Source organism: Halichoeres trimaculatus, unplaced genomic scaffold (genome assembly GCF_033239565.1).
Source record: "Halichoeres trimaculatus isolate MK-OKI-2021-1 unplaced genomic scaffold, fHalTri1.1 fHalTri1_scaffold_7, whole genome shotgun sequence".
Taxonomy (NCBI): domain Eukaryota; kingdom Metazoa; phylum Chordata; class Actinopteri; order Labriformes; family Labridae; genus Halichoeres; species Halichoeres trimaculatus.
In genome coordinates this window covers 21,196,613-21,214,432 of record NW_027437185.1, presented here as the reverse complement: position 1 = coordinate 21,214,432, position 17,820 = coordinate 21,196,613, and the positions used below count along the sequence as shown (strand labels likewise).

The window sequence follows — 17,820 nt, the reverse complement described above, 5'->3', positions numbered from 1 at the left end:
TACAACTCTTGTGTTATTTAATGATGATACACTTGCACACAGTCTGACTGTAGCTATGCACAAACATTCTGCCTGTCAGAGTCTGACTGTAGTTATAAACTAAAGCACAGAGTCTGATTGTAGTTACACACACTGACAAATTGAGTGTAACTGTAGGTATTAAGATTGTTTGACTGTATACAATAAAATCTGTGTCTGAGTAGTTTGTAGAAAAAAAAGTGAAGTTTGTATTACAGATGATAAATTCAAATTGCCCACAACAGATCCACCTACAGTGTGGCCACATCCTCCATCCATGATCAGACTGATAGCAGCATTTAAAGAGACAAAGACTGAGTACTTCTTTCAAGGCTTCACACAGATTACACTGTTTTAATCTTAAATAATAGTATGTGATGATTCTGTACAACTTTAATTTTGATTTCTATTGTTGTCTTCACACTGAAAGACAAACAGCCATTTAAATTATGTCATTATAAGCATGTCAGCTTGTAGATTATTTGATGGGCTTTCATATCAGCTGTTAGGTGTTGAAATAACAAACAAAAAATGACTTTACATTATGGTTACACAAAACAGTCACTGAAATAGTGGTACTGCATGTCAGTCAAGTAATGTCCCACAGGTTTGGCGTCCTTTGCCCTACTAACACACAGGCAAACACAACAGGATGAATAAAATGGAAAAGGTTCGACAAATGTTCATACTTCAGATATTTAACACTCTAATATTGGAAAAGCGTTTTCAAAACGATGGCATATCTACTCTTCTTGGCCTTGATAATAGATACGCCAATGTTCTTGTCTGTGTATTTGTTTTGCATGAGAGCTATGGGGTGAGAATCTGCAAGTCAAATGAAAATTTTACAAGTGCATACCAGTCTTCCAACTTTGCACAATTAACATAAGACATGAATCTTGTAAATTTAAAACATTTATTATGGAAAAAATGGTTTTAACAGACAGATTATCAAAAATATGATTCCAAAATAATTAGTTCCTTTTTAGAAGTTGCCAAAACATCTGTACAATGGGCTAACTACAAGCGGCTTCCACAACATTTTTCACTTTGTCATTAAAAAGCACAAACAGGACCAAAACAAGACCAAAATCCAGCTCTTCTTTCAAAAAAAACCTTTCAAATTGAAGCCTTCATTAACTTGAACCTCACTGTTTAAGTCCAAGTCTTCCTCACTTAAGTATAACCTCATTTCATGTCCATGAATCGAATGTCCATTATGAGCAGTGTATGTCTTGGCAGGGGTCTCGGTGCAGGGGACAACACCTTCATCACCTGCAGTTGCGTGTCCACATAAGTCACTACAATAAAGCCACAAACAGGACTCTCCACAATTCCTTTGCGAGAACCCTCTTCCCCATCTTCTGCACTGCTGACGCTCAGCACATGATAGGTGAGGTCTCTTCCTGGTGTCACAGGCACCAGCTTTAGCTGTGTGTCATCCTGAGACATTCCCAGTGGTAGGCATGAGTCAGGGATGGACGGTGCCCCAATCTTGTAGATGCGAACGTCTGAGAAACGTACTTCAAAGGAGAAAGGGTAAAAAGACACTCCACGGAAGCCATAAAAGTACTCTCGGATTTTCTCATCTCGGGTATCCCGTCTGCACTCCTTGGAGCGCTCCACTACACCTCCAGACTTTGGTAGGAGCACCACCCTCACAAAGTGAGGGAGGTCTCGTTTGAGTTCATTGTACAGCCTCTCGTGATCCAGCACCAGCACTACATCCACCTCAAATGCAGAGGCACAGTGGACCAGAGCCTGGTACCCAGAGCCTTTCACCCAGCCACAAGTGTTGATGATACAACCTCCCACACTGGCCTTCCTGTTCACCTCACAGCGCTGAGAAAACACCTCAGCAAGGCAGGACGTCAGCTACATTGCAGTAGAAAATTGCAAATGAAAATGAGAATTAACAAATTCAAAAACTGATGACAATTTTCTACACCTGTAGTCTGGCAGTTTGCTTTTAGCTTTAAACTTGTTTAATCACTTATAATCTCCCATTTCTTACCTTGTTGTAAAGTTTGATGTTGGTCCCTGGGGAAGTGGAGCCAAAGTGGTAAACCAAAGGAGCTTGGACTGAGAAACCCTCCTCCACATCTGCTGGACGTTCGATACACAGAGCCGACACTGTACCAGGTACAGACACCTGAGGGGTAGATTTTACTTTATACTGAACATTGTTGACAGCCCAACTGTCGCCAGATTCTGACTCAGCCAAATAAGTATGCATTTTTTCCAAATCTGAAACACTATCTTGACTCAAATGAGTTACACTGTAGCTCCTCTATAGAAGAGCAGAGGATTAAATTCGTCTTTGCTTGAAGTGAAGATAATAGGTCTCGATTACAAAATAATAAATAATGAAAAAAAAAAGGGCTCATAGTTATCACCTAAATGTTGAAGGCACGGTTATTATAGGTACCCTAATTAATCTTACCGCACTCTGTCCAACATCTAGTTCAACCAGCGTTGGCCTCCGGCCCACCCTCACAGCATAGCTTAACAGCAGCCGGCACACTGTTGACTTTCCCACATCATTAGGTCCAACCACCATCACCTGAGAGAGGTTTAGATATTCAATGTTGGATAGGTGCACTATAAAAGTTGCACTTAACGACTCATCAAGGAGTTCTTTATTTAAACCTACCCTTGGCCCTCTCTCATTGTCTCGCTCCGCTTGTTTTCTCATCTGTTCCAAGGCAGCATGTGTGTTAAGGTAGAGCAGCATGGGTGTATCCTTAGACACATAAGCCACCTGTGGCAGAAAAGGAGAGATGTGAGTCTTGTGAGCCTGCCATTCATCAAGTGTCACACACAGAACTATGCCTACTGTAATGGACAAACTTGAGGAATATTTTACTAATAATAATGACCACTTTTATTAGTGTGTCAAATCTAACTGGGGATATAATGATGACATATTTTCTTATGGAGTGAAAATGTTGAAAAGTCACTGATGATTTATGAATGCCCAAATTCTGAGAGAGCATTCATCAAATTCACAATAGGGAATAGTGTATAGTGTAGAAAAAAATTCACTTCTAGATGCTTTATGAAAAAAAATAAAACACACAGAGGTACAAAGAGCAACTGGTTGAACATTTTTTTTCACTACACTAGCTATCTTCTCCCTTCCCTTGAAAGACTTTACTGGACAGATAAATCTTAAGATAAAAATGCATGTGTTGCTTTGAGAAAGTTCAAGGGGCTTTGTGAAAACTTTGTTAGGCAGGGAGTTTGAAATAAATACTAAAACATTTTAAGAGCAAATCTTGGGCATTACAGAATCCAACAAGATGTTTCTGCAAAATGCAGCTCAACTTGCAAAATTGCCAAGATCATAAGATATGATTTACCAAATAAATCTCTATCTGTATTTTCTATCAAGTGTCTCAGATGGTAGCAGTGAAAGGCACTGGGGCATGAATCTTCTGCAGAGAGGCAGTTTAACTCATTTCTTGACTCACTTAAGGCGCTACATCAGCATTATTACTGCTGGACTGTTAGTTTGTTTGCCTGAGGCAACACAACAAGGGCTTTTACTTAAAACTTGTTTGTGCAATAGCTAAAGAAAGTTGAGTTAGAGTGGTGTCCTGACTGTTTTTAACACAGAGAAAGCCACACCAATTGAACATGATACCACAGCCCGTTGTTCTAACAAATTGTCAAGTAAGGGAAAACACAAAAAGTAGGTGCTCCTCTTCAAGTACTCACCTCTGGTTTCCCATACAGATTAACACTGCAGCCTTGCCACGTGAAAACTGCGATTTTGGAGCCTGGTCCAAATGTGTACTTTTTGTTTCTGTTCAGTTCAGAACCAAACACCTCAGCCATGCCTGAGATTAGCTCCAGCTCTACTTGCTCTGCTGCCTCCCCTGCCTCCACCTCAAACCGGAGCTCAGTCTCCTTCTCCAGGTCAAACCTGGTGCTGACTTTTCCCGTTGCTGGAGCATCTTCACTCGGCTTTTCCACACTTTCTGTCGCCATTGCTGACAAAACAAAGGCAACGTTACAATTACTACGAAAAAGTCACTTATTTAATTCCATACAATTACACAATAGCGTGACACGATGTCTCTCGTGATGACATATAGAAATGACACGAATGATACTTTCCTCTGTGCTCCGTTCATTGTCCATTAGAAAAACTTTTATCATAAACACTGCTACTGTTAACATAATTTCTTTTAAACACCCTAACACATCCACACAGGGTGAAAACGATTTAGCTAATCAGTCGTTTCAATGCAGTTAGCAGCTAGCAGGCCGTAGCGAATTCTTGTTTTCTAATTTAATAACAAAGCGGCTAAATGCTACAAACGCTTCAACCATCACAAAACTATCCATAGACTGTCAGGACCATAGAAAGAGTGTGTTTTTTGTGATGCGCAATACTTACAGTTGGAATTGAAGTTGAAACAGTTTTCTAAGTGAGACACAAGGCAGAAAAATCAACCCACGGTGTGGTCGCGGGGTGATGACGTCATGAGCTCTGTACTGGCTTTGCGAAGTCCGATGCTTCAGGGGAGGAGCCAAGATGGCGCTCTGAGCAGTCGTATTTCTGCGAGCTCTGCAAACGTAATTGTTTTTTATGTATTGAGTACGGCGAACAAAATACGTTCTATCTGCCCTTTGGCAAAACATTACTGCTGTCACGTTTAGTTGTCGCCAACGAGCCAAAATGAATAAACCGGAGAAGAGAAAACCCGAACAAAAGAAGTCCTCAGCTAATATCGTCGGCTCTGCTAGCAAACCTGTTCGCAGCCAGCCCGCGAAAACAACCTCTACACCTGACAAACCGACTGAAACTAAAAACCCTCTTATTGACTCCATGCACGACTATTTGGAAGCTGTTTCTGACCCATCACAGTGTGTCCTAATGGAAGAAGACTTCCCTCCACTTCCCTTCACGCCATGTGCCTCTCCTGCTGGTAAGCAAAGGAAAGTTGAAGACACGAAAACTACTGTTCTCTCTCAACTCTCATCACTCACCGTGCTGATTAACTCGAGGTCGGATACGCTCGAAAAAATGGTCAGTGGGAACTCTGTCGAGATTTCTGAGATGAAAAAGGCAGTATTAGAGAACACTGAGCATATCACAACAATGAAAAAATCCTTTGACGCTATCTGTGCTGAGATAAATGACGTGAAGGACAGAGTTGTCAGCGTTGAATCACAACTTGCAAAATACAAAGCAAATGCAGAAACACAGGAGAAGCGAATCTGTCATCTGGAGAGCTACTCGCGCCGATGGAATTTAAAACTCTACGGCCTAGCTGAGAATGAGAATCAAGATGTGCGGCGGGAGGCGATCCAGGTTTGCCAGTCTGTTTTACCGGAGGCGAAAGATAAAATACCAGACGTCCTGGATACGGTGCACCGCCTAGGTCCCAAGAAACCCAACAGTAACCAACCCAGAGGAGTCATCATGCAGTTTACGTCCAGGATCTATCGTGATGCTGTCTGGCGCTCAGCCAAAAAATCAGCCTTCCTGAAAAACAATAACTTAAAACTGGCTGAAGATCTGTCAGCTGATGACCGCGACCGGAGGAACCGTCTCTGGCCGGCTGTGGAGAAAGCGCGCAAGGAAAACAAGCTGGCGTTCTTTGTAGGAGGACGTGCGTTTGTTAATGGGAAAGAAATCTTTCCACCCTGATGTTTTATTTTGAGGTAAAACATGGCACAAAGTGTAGTAATACCTGGTTCAAATGTGTTAACTCATCGTTTTTGTTGACTGTTGTTCTATGGTTAATTGATTCCATGCTTTAATTGTGCCCTAAAGAAAGCTGGAATTAAACTGCTATTTTTTTCTTAGTTTTAATTGCCAGTTTGATTTTGAACTTTCATAAATACTACCTTAAACACTCATTTTTTGAAAATTACTCTAAGTGTTAAGAGGCAACTTTTTTTGTTGAATTAGCTATATATAAATATATTTTAAGAAAAAGGGTTTTGTTTTTCTTCCAAAAACCACATACCTAAAGGTGGGTGGTAAGCCACTTTGGCTTTATTTTCACATTAAATGTTATTGTTATGGCTCAAATGAACAGTTCTCTCGTTCAGGGCTTGCAGTTCTCACTGTTAAGTTCTCTTAAGCGACCACAAGTTTTCAACTTAAGCACTTCACCGCTTTTCGGTCTAAGCTTTCATATATTTGTCTTTATTGTTCTTCTGTTTTTATTTCTTTTTATATTTTGCCCCTATGTCTTTGTCTATTATCTCTTTAAATGCGAGAGGTTTGAGAAACAATGTCAAACGTAAAGCTTTATTCATGTTTTGCAAACAGTTCAGCACAGATTTTTGTTTTATACAAGAGTCCCACTCAATTGAACAAGACAAGTCTTTCTGGAGGTCGCAGTGGGGTGGTGACTTGTGGATGTCCCATGGTACAGAGCGTGCAGCTGGTGTTTGTATCTTGAAAAGCAAATTTAATGGTAAAATCCTGATCTCTGACTGTGATAAAGATGGTCATTACATTTTTCTAATACTTGAAGCTGCACACTCTACTTTTATTTTAGTTAATGTGTATGGATTCAACAATCAAACAGAGAATAATCTTTATTTTGACAGGTTGGAAGAGCGTTTATTGCATTGGCTGTCCAAATATCCAAGTTCCTCTATAATTTTAGGTGGAGACTTTAATGCTGTGTCTGATAATTGCATAGATAGGTGGCCTTCAAAGAATTTTGATTCCTCTAACTTGAAAGTAAGAATGTTTGCACAAAAATTTAATTTAACTGATTCTTGGAGAGACTCTCATTCAGCTCAAAGGACATATACTTGGTGCAATAAGGCACAAACCAGCCATTCACGAATTGATTATTGGCTTATCTCAAAAGAGCTGAAAGAAGTCAAAACAGATATTTGTCCAACACCTCTTTCAGATCACAAAACCATTCATATAACTGTTCCTCTGTCACCCTCCTCTGGTACTATGCAGTCGTACTGGAAGCTCAACAGCACTATTCTTGAGCATAATGAAGTAGTTACTGAAGTTAATCGTTTGATAAGGCTTCATTGGAGCAAAGCTGTAGCTGAAAATATGTTTTGTAACAACTGGGAGCTCTTGAAATATGAACTTGGTAAATTTTTTCGAAAGTATAGCATTGATTTGGCAAAGAGAAGGAGGGCTAGGGAGCTTGAAGTTATAAGTAAGATTGCATTTTTCACCTCTAAACCAGCAGAGGCTCTCAGTGAGTCTGATAAGGCAGAAATGATTGACTTGCAGCAGAGATTAGATGAGATTTATAAACATAAGGCTGAGGGAGCATTTGTTCGGTCTCGCACCAAGTGGCTTGAAGAAGGAGAGCAGAACTCAGCGTATTTCTTCAGACTTGAGAAACACCAATACAACACTAACTCCATTTTACAACTTAACATTAACGGAACTGTTTCTAAGGATAAGAACATCATAGCAAAACACTGTGCTGATTTTTATAGTAATCTCTATTCGTCCAAATATTGCCCTCAAGCTGCTTCAGATTTTTTTAACTCAATAGGTAATGTCACACAGCTAAGTGAAAGTGATAGGGAACTCTGTGGCAGGACAATTTCTTTGGATGAGGTGGTAGATGCTATAAAGAATCTGAAAGTAAATAAGTCTCCCGGTACGGATGGTCTTACTGCCGAATTGTACAAACAGTTTTCTGAGAGCTTAGCCCCGTTTCTTTTAGAAGTTTTCAAAGAAAGCATTGAAAGAGGTGCACTTCCTCCTACTTTATGTCAGGGCCTAATCACCCTAATTCCCAAACCAAGAAAGGACCTTTTATTCTTAGATAATTGGCGTCCAATTTCCTTACTGAACAATGATTATAAGGTACTAGCTCTGATTCTTGCAAACAGAGTAAAACCTGTATTAGATACTCTCATTGATGAGTGTCAGTCTGGATTTATGCAGAATCGTCATATTTCAAATAACATAAGATTAATTTTAGATATCATTGATTACCCTGAATTAGTGCAGGATGACAGTTTTATTCTTTTTTTAGATTTCTATAAAGCGTTTGACTCATTGGAACATGACTTTATTATTACTGCTTTAAATAAATTTGGCTTTGGTCAATCTTTTTGCAATGCAGTCCAAACGCTATATTCCAATAGTAATAGTTCTATAAAACTCACTAGTGGTACCTCCCCGAGATTTTCTCTGAAGCGTGGAGTGAGGCAGGGATGCCCCCTCTCAGTCTATCTATTCCTTCTTTCTGTGCAGTTCCTTAATTTACATGTCAGACTCAGTCCTCTGAAAGGTATGATCGTCGCTAATAGAGAAATATTTATAAGTCAACTAGCAGATGATACTGCTCTTTTTCTCAGGGATGCTTCACAAGTATCAGTGGCAATTAACAATATCCAGTCCTTTACAAAAGCCTCTGGACTGTCCCTCAACCTTAATAAATGTGAACTTTTACCTGTTAAAGACTGCTTGGAGGCTTCGATTCATGGAATTCCTGTAAAGGACTCTGTCACATACCTTGGTATTCAAGTCACAAGGAATATTGACTCCAGATGCTCTATAAACTTCACTCCTATGATAGAAAAAACCCAAAAAATCCTAAATCACTGGCTGCAGAGAGACTTATCTTTAAAGGGAAGAGTTCTGCTTTCAAAGGCAGAGGGAATTTCACGCCTAACCTATGCTGCTCAGTCTTTACATGTAAATAATACAACTTGCAAATCAATTGATAAAATGTTATACAGATTTTTATGGAAAAATAAAACTCATTACTTGCGAAAGTCTATCACTTTAAGTCCTTATGACAAAGGAGGTTTGAACTGTATTGACTTCAGTGCTCTTAATAATACATTCAAAATAAAATGGATAAAAAAATACTTACAAAACCCCACATCTTTGTGGAATTTTATTTCACACTGTGTTTTTTCAAATTTAGGTGGCCTTAATTTCTTGTTGCTCTGCAATTATAACATTTCAAAAATACCATTGAAACTCTCTAACTTCCATCGACAGGCTCTTTTAGCATGGACATTGATTTACAAGCACAATTTTTCTCCACAGAGTTGCTTCATTTGGAACAACTGCAATATTGTTTATAAGAACAAAACACTGTATTTAGATACCTGGTTTAACAATGGAATTATTTTGGTAAGTCAGTTGTTCAAAACTGATGGTCTGTTATATAATTATTCTGAGTTTCTAACGAGATATAATGTACCAATAACGCATCGAGAATTTTCAATGGTTTTTGATGCTATTCCATCTGGTTTATGTATGTTATTCAGGTGCTCTAATAGCTCTCCTTTAAAATTTCATCCTCCTGATGTGTCACAGTGTCCTCTTGGTAAAGTTTGCTTTTCATCAGTCAAAACTCTGAACCTCAAGATAAGAGCCTTGTTTCAGGATGACCTCATTTCTATCCCATCAGCAACACACTACTGGGCAAACTTTATGTCTGATATTGAATGGAGAAAAGTCTGGACGTTACCACAAAAGTTCTTTTTAACCAACAAAGTTAAAGAGGTCTCATTTAAATTGATACATAGATTCTACCCTGCAAAACAATACATGTCAAAATTTAAGAGCGACATAGATATTAACTGTTCTTTCTGCCAAAACCATCCTGAAACATGTGCTCACCTCTTTTGGTCCTGTGACTTCACTTATAGATTTTGGAAGGACTTCCACAAGTTTATTACTGATTTTGTTTTCTCTGATTTTCACCTGTATTATAAAAACGTTATTTTTGGTTGTCATTATTATAACCATAAAGACAGTAATGCTTTCTTCCTTATAAATATCCTCTTGTTGTTAGCCAAGTTCCACATTCACAAATGCAAATTCTTGAACAGAAAACCAGAGTTATTTGTATTGAAAAAGGAACTTGAACAATATATAAGGACAATTTCCAAATCCACAAACACTAAGGCTTTAAAAACTTTCAACATTTGCAAAGAACTCAACTTGTTTACATAAAACGCATTCTCGCACTATTCTATTATATTTTATTTTATTTTTTTCCTCTTTGTATTTTTCTTTACCTTTTCATTTTATTAACTTTCCTGTCAAGTCTGTTATTGTATTTGTATTTGTGTTATGACTCTTGAAGCTGTCAATGATTCAATAAAAAAAAAAAAAAAAAAAAAAAAAAAAAAGTCCGATGCTTCAGCTTTGGTAACTAGCACGGTTCTGGACGATTAAAATTAAAAGCCTATTCTTTTTTCTTTATTCATTTTTCTATCTACTGTTTTTTTTTTATGTGTATGTCTTTGTACATCTTGGTTGGGTATTACTGTATCTTGGCCCCTGGCTGTAACTATGTGTTCTATTGTTAATTTACGTAAGTTACTTTTGGTATTACTAAATGAAAAAAAAAAGTTTGATCCATCAGTTGAAAGGAAAATCTATCTTACAAATTTCATTATCCTCCTTGCAAAATGTTTTATTCACCAATGTACATTTGCCAAAGTAAAACCTGTTTTCTGTGTCTTTACAAAAGGAATTTCAAATCAACACCTGCCGTTATCAATATCTGCTGTTAAAAACAAAAACGCTGACTGTTACCATCAGTACATCACAGGTAAAAGTTAGCAAGATGCTAAATTCCAAATTCCATCCTTCCCATATTTAAATAAGGACAAGACAACACCACAACTTCAGGGGTGGGAATGAAGTAAAGCACATGGTCTAAAGATGTAGCCTGATGTTTAAAAACCATGCATTCTTAACTGAAGAATACAGCTATAAAGGTTGAACATCAAAATGTGGTGTAAAATATCTCACTATTACACAAAATACTTGCAACATAATACAGGTCATTGTTAAAATGATTTGACTGGTTCACCAGTGTGTATCACCGAAGTATTCCAGTTGGTAATGATTGAGCCAACTTCAGTTATTTTTACTGTTGACTGATTTACTTCAGTTAATTTTATAATTTACTTAAAATAAATAAAAAGTAACATGCAGAATCAGATCACCTTAGTGAAGTGAAAACAAAATTATTTTCCTCTTTTAGAAATCAAACTGAGTGCCAAAGAATTTTTCTATGAGCTGTTTTACTAGTCCTTTACCTTTTAAGATGGAGCCCTGGAAAATAAAGAGACAAACGCCATCAAAAACAAATCTTTCAAAAACTTGAAAATTTTGAATTCTTTATTTATCAAAAACAGATATAACAACACAAAAAGATATAACAAAATGTGGTAAACACAGTAAGGAAAAACAATCCACCAGGTGTCACCATGTCACCAGAGGATGAGAGCTGTTGGAGCGTCTATCATCAGAAAAGGGACTGAGAGCATCCCGTTAGTCCCTCCTCATCATTTTGCCTCCATTGGCCACATCCTTTGAGCTTTTGGCTACATGTTAGAAAAAAGAAAAGAACAGCAACTTAAAAAACTTCTCAAGAAAACAGAGGCCAGAAAACCCAGTCATGAATTGACACGACCATAGCTCAGGGATGCAGTAGCTTATCTAATATTGATCAAACAGTCAAATCTTTTCTAACAAATGGTAGTTTCTTCATATCTAGTGTTCCACAGAACTTTGCCTGCCCTCAGAGTGTAAAATAACAGGGCTGCAAGCTTTTATGTAACAGCTAACACTCCGTCAGAGCTCAAACTAACAAGAAGTTTCCCTATCTCCACAGCAGGTGACTTTTAAGATGTAAAGACATGAGATGAGTTAAGGTTATGACACATAGCTCTGGGGGTGGAGAAATTGAATATGTATGAGGGAAGCCAGACACATAATGAACACCCTCAATGCTTCTGAAGTAGTGTTGTTTATGTTGGAAACATAAAAAGAAACTTTTTATAAATCAAAATGTAATTTAATGTATTGACGTCACATTAAGCTCAACTTTTAAGAAATTTTGGAATAATTCAGCTCTTAGCCAACAAATTCATGATGCACAAACAGAATCTAAGGACATGTCCAAATGGAGAGATGTCAGAATGAAGGGCCTGGGCAATGAATAAGCAACCCCTCGGATCCAATGGGTTAGGTGGAGATCTACCAAAAGCTGCTGGATTAGACAGGCCTGGCATGGTAACTACAGCATTTTCAGTTCCTCAGCATTTCTGTGTAAATGCAGATTTTTCTGCTCTGCATTTTTGCATTTTGGGGTGAAATGTTGTTGTGTAAACCGGGCCTGAGTTAATGTCAGCCCAATACTGTACTAAACTCCCATCTAAAGTTTTAAATGATGTTCGACAGACCCAGGCTCTGTCCGTTGAAGGCCCCTTTAGAGGACTCACATTTAAAAGCAAAATTAAAGTTACAGAAGTAAAAACTTAGTGTCAAGAAATTCATTGAAACAAACCTTCACCAGGTGCTTACTCTGCCTTCAGCGCTTCCAGTAGAGCAGCAACTACAACATCAGGTTGAGGAAACTTCAGTTTGCGGGGGGGACCTTTCTTTAACCCGGTCCACAGTGATGTTTCTAAAGACACGAAACAGAGAAAAACCATGTCATTTTAAGCACCAATGGAAAGTCCGAAAGACCACAAGTTTAGTCATCACTTACCTTCATAATGCCTCAAAAAACAACACTATTATCTTTCAGTGTAGACTTGTGATCATTATAGAGCTCTAATCATCATTCTGACCAATCAGAGCTCTTTTACACTGCTATTCATATCAGCCTATCCACACATCAGTCACATGCTGCCACCAGAGATTGCTGTGGTATTAGCTAATCTGATTCATGCACATTCACACACCACTGAACAACAGGAAGAGAAATTGTGGGTTCAGTGTCTTTCCCAAAGACATTTTGACTTGAGACTGCAGGAGCTGCGATGTCACCCCCAACCCTTCAGCTGAGAGACGACAGACTCTATCACCCCCCTCGAGTTTCATTCAAGTAATCAAAGCCTCCCGTTGACTGTCAAACCGCAGCTTAAAGATGAAACATTCAGCCTGGGCTCACGTTCTAGCAAGATTTCATTTTGTTCATTACCTGATGTTACAACTCAGGTTCATAGTGAACATACTACCCCAGGTAAAAGGTGAATACAATTTATACTTTGTGATGTGAATTTGCTTTACCAGATGTTCAGAAGCGCAATGCCAATTAAAATCTGGTTAATCCTGATGCACATGTTAACCTTTCTGTCAGTATCACTTTTCTCCCCAGTTCTTGAATGTTGTCATATTTGGATGAAGACACATTTATTACTCCATGCTGTGAACATTAAGATTCACCTGCAGTACTAATCTTAGTAGTTCTTATCTCATTACCCAGCCCAACTAAGTGTTAACAGGTACATGACAGACACTGAGTTCTGGTGTTTCGACAAAGGCTGAAAAATGAGATGGTAATACTCTTTTAATGTGAGAGTATGATTTAGTCATGTTGACATCCTCACCTTTGCCTCCATCTCGCAGAGAGATCTCAAAGCTATTCCTGCGTGGTTTCTCTGGGTTGAGGACCACAGTCAGTCCAGGGTGGGCAGCCAGGAGGGCAGATTTCACCTCCTCAGCATTACGCCCATACACTCGTCAGCTCTTACTGCCAAAAGTAAAAGATTCTTCTTTAGGCGGACATCTTTGTTGACTAATTGAAACGATGATGTAGGTGCATATGATACAATAAATACAACCTCATTTCCAAAAATTTGGAACACTGTATAAAAATAGAAATAAAAACAGATTTTGATGGTTTAAGAATCATTTTAACTCAATCATTTGAAATTGGGCAAAGAAAACACACAACGTGTAGAACCTAAACAAATGCTATGCAGTCAAAAAACAGAATCATTGAGTGAAACAGGTGAACAAAAAGATGTCTCTTTGGTGGTCTTCAGTGTGGGGATCCAGGCTCAAACCTCTTTAAGGGATCTTTGACAGACATCAGGTCATTAACTATAAAACCTTGTTCAGGGCTACAGAGCCAAGCATCAGCCATTAAGGTCTTCATCGGGAGAGATATATGATGGTTACTCTGCTGCAAGCAGCCAAATGATCAGCAGGTCATAAGATGATAGAAACTATGAAGATAAGCATGTTGAAGCAGAAACTCATGTCAGTAGACATTCACAAAATTATGGTAGCTAAAGAAACATATGTGAGCCATTGCTAAGAAATTTTGTAGAGTACACGAGAAGCATTCTGCATGAAAGTGTTGTTAGGACTTAAATACCACAAAAGAAGTGTTGACATAGGAGGTTTCAGAGTAGTACAACTGTAACTAAATCAGGGAAAGAAATAAATGAGATTGGGATACAAATTAAGAAACATAAAAGGATTTCTTTCACATTAATCAGTGTAGTAAATAATTGAAATTATTAATCATTAAATAAATAACAGAAAACTTAGTCACTTTTATGAATGATAAAGAGCTCAGTTTAAGTATCCGTGTACTTGCTGTGATATAATCAGGGCTTGACATTAACACTGGCCAACTGGCCAAATGCAGGTAGGTTTCGCCAGTGGCTGGTAACACCGCCACTCCCACTGGCCACTTTGGCGGGTTGAATTTTATCTCAAACATGGAGCAGAGAGACAAGCAAAAAGATGACTCTGATGATGAAAGCTCTGAGGAAATTTAATTTACCTCTCTTCATTTTCATTCTCATGAAAAAATAAATGATTTTCTGATTACAATTGTTAATAAATATGTAAGCAGACAGTGTCTCTTGCTGAGTTTTTATCAGTTCAATTAATCCCCTTTACCATTTTATCATAAGCAGTAACAAACTACTATTTTAATTACTATGTCTTAATAGACTGCATATTTTCATATGAAAGGAGCACAATGTTAAACACAATTTTATCAGAGCTGAATACCTGATTAAGGACCCGTGGATATTAACATTGATGTAGTCTTGTTTTGAGTGTGGGTCATTTACATTTAAAGAGGTTGTAAATCTTTTTTAAGTAAACTTTAGCATGTTATCATTGGCTTTAATCATATTGAACATAATTATCCAACAACAAATTGTGGCCGGTGAAAATACTGAGTGGCTAGTAACTCAGGGATACCACTAGCCACAGTGGCTGGTGAGCAAAGAGTTAATGTCAAGCCCTGGATATAATGTATTTACGTGTGGCAGCACTTCTCTCACCAGTGTTCAATGATCACCCTTTGGCCTTCTTCCTCTTCTCCTCTGACGGTCTTTTCCTCCACGGGTGGTTTCGCCTCCTCTGGTTGAGGCTCCGCTTTGCGCTTCGTCCCCCGACGCCCTGAAAATGGAACCAACGGTGTGTTTGTTTTCATATCAACGTGCAATTGGGTTGCATAACTGTCAGTGACAACGTGAGGTTTGAGGGGAGTCGGAATTAATAATGCCGGTCATGCAACACCCGTCTGTCTGTAAATACATAACATTGTCAGGTAAGTGTTGAAACTCCAACTCTTGACGTTATGTTTCGCTCTTAGCCATCACGCTTGCTAGCCAATATTCGTTGCGTGGCAGCTAAAAAGATACAGTCTCAACGAAAAGGTTGAAAAAGAGAGACAGGTACAACGGAGATGTGGACAAATTATGGAGTTTACAGTAATAACATGCGGATTATTCACATATTGTGGCTTTTATTTTTCAAAGGTAGCACACCCACCTGCAGAAGACGCCATTGCTGCAACACAACTCTCGCGCGCCAAACCAAACTTATCCTGCCAATCGCTGGTGCTGGCCGCAGTACGTCACAGGTCCCGCCCACCCATACGTCATGTTTACGCGCTCTGCCCTTCTCTTGCATCTTTCTTCTTCATATTCTTTGATTTCCCACAAAGCAAAAAAGAACAGAAACATGTTAAGCTTGGTCATACATTTCATATGGGTCCTGCAGCTGTACAAGCAAGGTGAGTACTGCTTATCCCTCCACATTCCCCTCGTATCAGTTTGCTGCTTGACACGGCCCAAATTTTTAAGCATTATCACATTACCTTTAAAATCTGAATTCATTCAGATGCTGATTTTTCATTTCCATTTTAAAAAAATTGCATTCATACAGGTTTGCTGGTTTTGCTCGTATCAGTTTGCTGCTTGACATAGCCCAACTTTTTAAGCATTATCAAGTTACCTTTAAAATCTGAATTCATTGAGGTGTTGATTATTCATTTCCATTTTAAAACAAGCGCATTCATGCAGGTTAGGGACCATTTTTTTGGAGCTAAGACCAAGGAGCATCATCCAGATGAGAAAAAAAAGCACATGTGGAAGCGCTAAATCCGCTTAAAGCTGGCGGCAGAAAATCCAGAAACCACATATACGCGCCTAGCCAAAAAAATGGCATGGGTTAGACCCATAAAAAATATATAATTTCGCTCTCTGAATTAAGAATTTATTCAGATTTTAAAAAGCCGGGATTTTTAAATTTTCTGACCAGGACTCCATTTTTTTAAATTTTCTTTCTAACCTTCCTTCAAATGAAAAATACGTTTTCCATGTAATGTTTTAATAACCAACTGTTTTTGTAGCTAACTTACTAAAAGGCCTAAGGTCGTCTATGACACAATGATTGAGTTGATTGCTAAAAGTCAAAAAATAAATTCATTTCTCCATCTTTGTTTTATTTTTCCAACTGTTTGCAGCCGTAGTGCTTTGAAAACAAAATAAAATACTTTGTATTTATAAAGTGAGATATTTCTCTCAATAGACAGATGGTGTGCCAGGACTTAGGACGAAACCATGGGAGTTGGGCTTTGTTTGGTGTTCTATTTATGTTGTCTGGAAGTATTTAAAATACAAATATTATTTGAGATCAGTTTCCTCTTCTGTGTTTTCATTCTGAACACCAGTTTAACATCCCTTGCAAACAAACACATCAATGCAGGGCCCAAGGGTAATGCTCCATTTTTTTCTCCTGCTGTTTGCATCATGAAGATGACAGCAGTGTGGCTGAAAGACAGCATCCAAAACAAACACAGGGAAAGTGAGAGGAAAAACCCTGTGGAGTTCAGATGAACATGTTTAAATGTCCAAAACTCCTGAGCAAATATTGTGTTACAGGAATAGCTACATAGAATCCTGTGTATTTAACAATAAAATGGTGGGCACTCAGACAAATTGTTTAGAGGACGTCACAAGCTGTGCCAATGTCGGTGCCAACAAACACGGGCCATACAACCTACCAGAGCGAGGCGGTGTGATTGACTCATCAAAACACTGTTCTTTTGTTTGCTTGTTAACTACAAACCCACTCTCATCTTGGCTGTGCCATCGTCACTCTTGAAGTCTTTGCTATATGATTAAATCTTTCACTCAGTTTGTCCCTCTTTGTGACACAGACAAGACACAAAGCCTTATCAAATCTGCTCTTCTCATCTCCATCTGTCTTTGCAGTGTATTTTTAGCCATTTGCGCAAACATTCAGATGAGCAGACAGACTGTAGGAGTCGGACAGATGTGTCCTGCCTGCACCCTGCTCTCCTCTCTTAACTCTTGATGACTCGACCGGATGTACAGATTTCCATACACATTAATACCCACCAACAGTCATTACTGCTCAGATATTTCTGTGCTCACGCAAGCAGAGGAAAAGAGGCAGAACGTCTGCAGAAAGCAGTCTTCTTTTGTGTGTGTGTGTGTGTGTGTGTGTGTGTGTGTGTGTGTGTGTGTGTGTGTGTGTGTGTGTGTGTGTGTGTGTGTGTGTGTGTGTGTGTGTGTGTGTGTGTGTGTGTGTTTGCTGCTTACAGCTACACATCAAATCGATCTCCTGGTTCTCAAGAATAAAGCTAAGAACATCTGAGTGTGAAGCTCGTTCTCTGTTGCAATAACTGAGAGAAAATAAAAATTGAACAACCTTGAAAAGACTTTTACTTTTGTCTGGGACAAACAACGAAATATTTGATCCCCAGAATTAATCCAAAGTTGCTCTATCACAGTCTTTTCTGT

The 17,820-nt window shown here is 38.6% G+C and overlaps 2 protein-coding genes across 2 annotated transcripts; both read right to left on the bottom strand.

Annotated features, from left to right (window-relative positions):
• Positions 1–452: 452 nt before the first annotated feature.
• On the bottom strand, positions 453–4,542 carry clp1 (cleavage factor polyribonucleotide kinase subunit 1). The gene is made up of 6 exons (XM_074674619.1): positions 4,424–4,542; positions 3,739–4,013; positions 2,672–2,779; positions 2,462–2,581; positions 2,033–2,170; positions 453–1,893 (listed from the first exon to the last, which is right to left on the bottom strand). The coding sequence occupies exons 2-6, from the start codon at positions 4,009–4,011 to the stop codon at positions 1,207–1,209; spliced, it is 1,326 nt and encodes a 441-aa protein (XP_074530720.1). The 5' UTR covers positions 4,012–4,013; positions 4,424–4,542; the 3' UTR covers positions 453–1,206.
• Positions 4,543–11,168: 6,626 nt separating this feature from the next.
• Positions 11,169–15,665, bottom strand: selenoh (selenoprotein H). Its single transcript, XM_074674358.1, has 5 exons — positions 15,542–15,665; positions 15,049–15,166; positions 13,351–13,493; positions 12,303–12,422; positions 11,169–11,337 (listed from the first exon to the last, which is right to left on the bottom strand). The coding sequence occupies exons 1-4, from the start codon at positions 15,555–15,557 to the stop codon at positions 12,316–12,318; spliced, it is 384 nt and encodes a 127-aa protein (XP_074530459.1). The 5' UTR covers positions 15,558–15,665; the 3' UTR covers positions 11,169–11,337; positions 12,303–12,315.
• Between the last annotated feature and the right edge of the window lie 2,155 nt (positions 15,666–17,820).

Bases quoted from the DNA above. Each gene is read 5' to 3' on its own strand.
- clp1 (XM_074674619.1), bottom strand. From the start codon at position 4,011: ATGGCGACAGAAAGTGTGGAAAAGCCGAGTGAAGATGCTCCAGCAACG. The intron at 2,780-3,738 runs GTGAGTACTTGA...TTTCTGCCACAG, and splicing joins ATCTGTATGGGAAACCAGAG to GTGGCTTATGTGTCTAAGGA. The intron at 2,171-2,461 runs GTAAGATTAATT...TCTACCCCTCAG, and splicing joins TAGATGTTGGACAGAGTGCG to GTGTCTGTACCTGGTACAGT.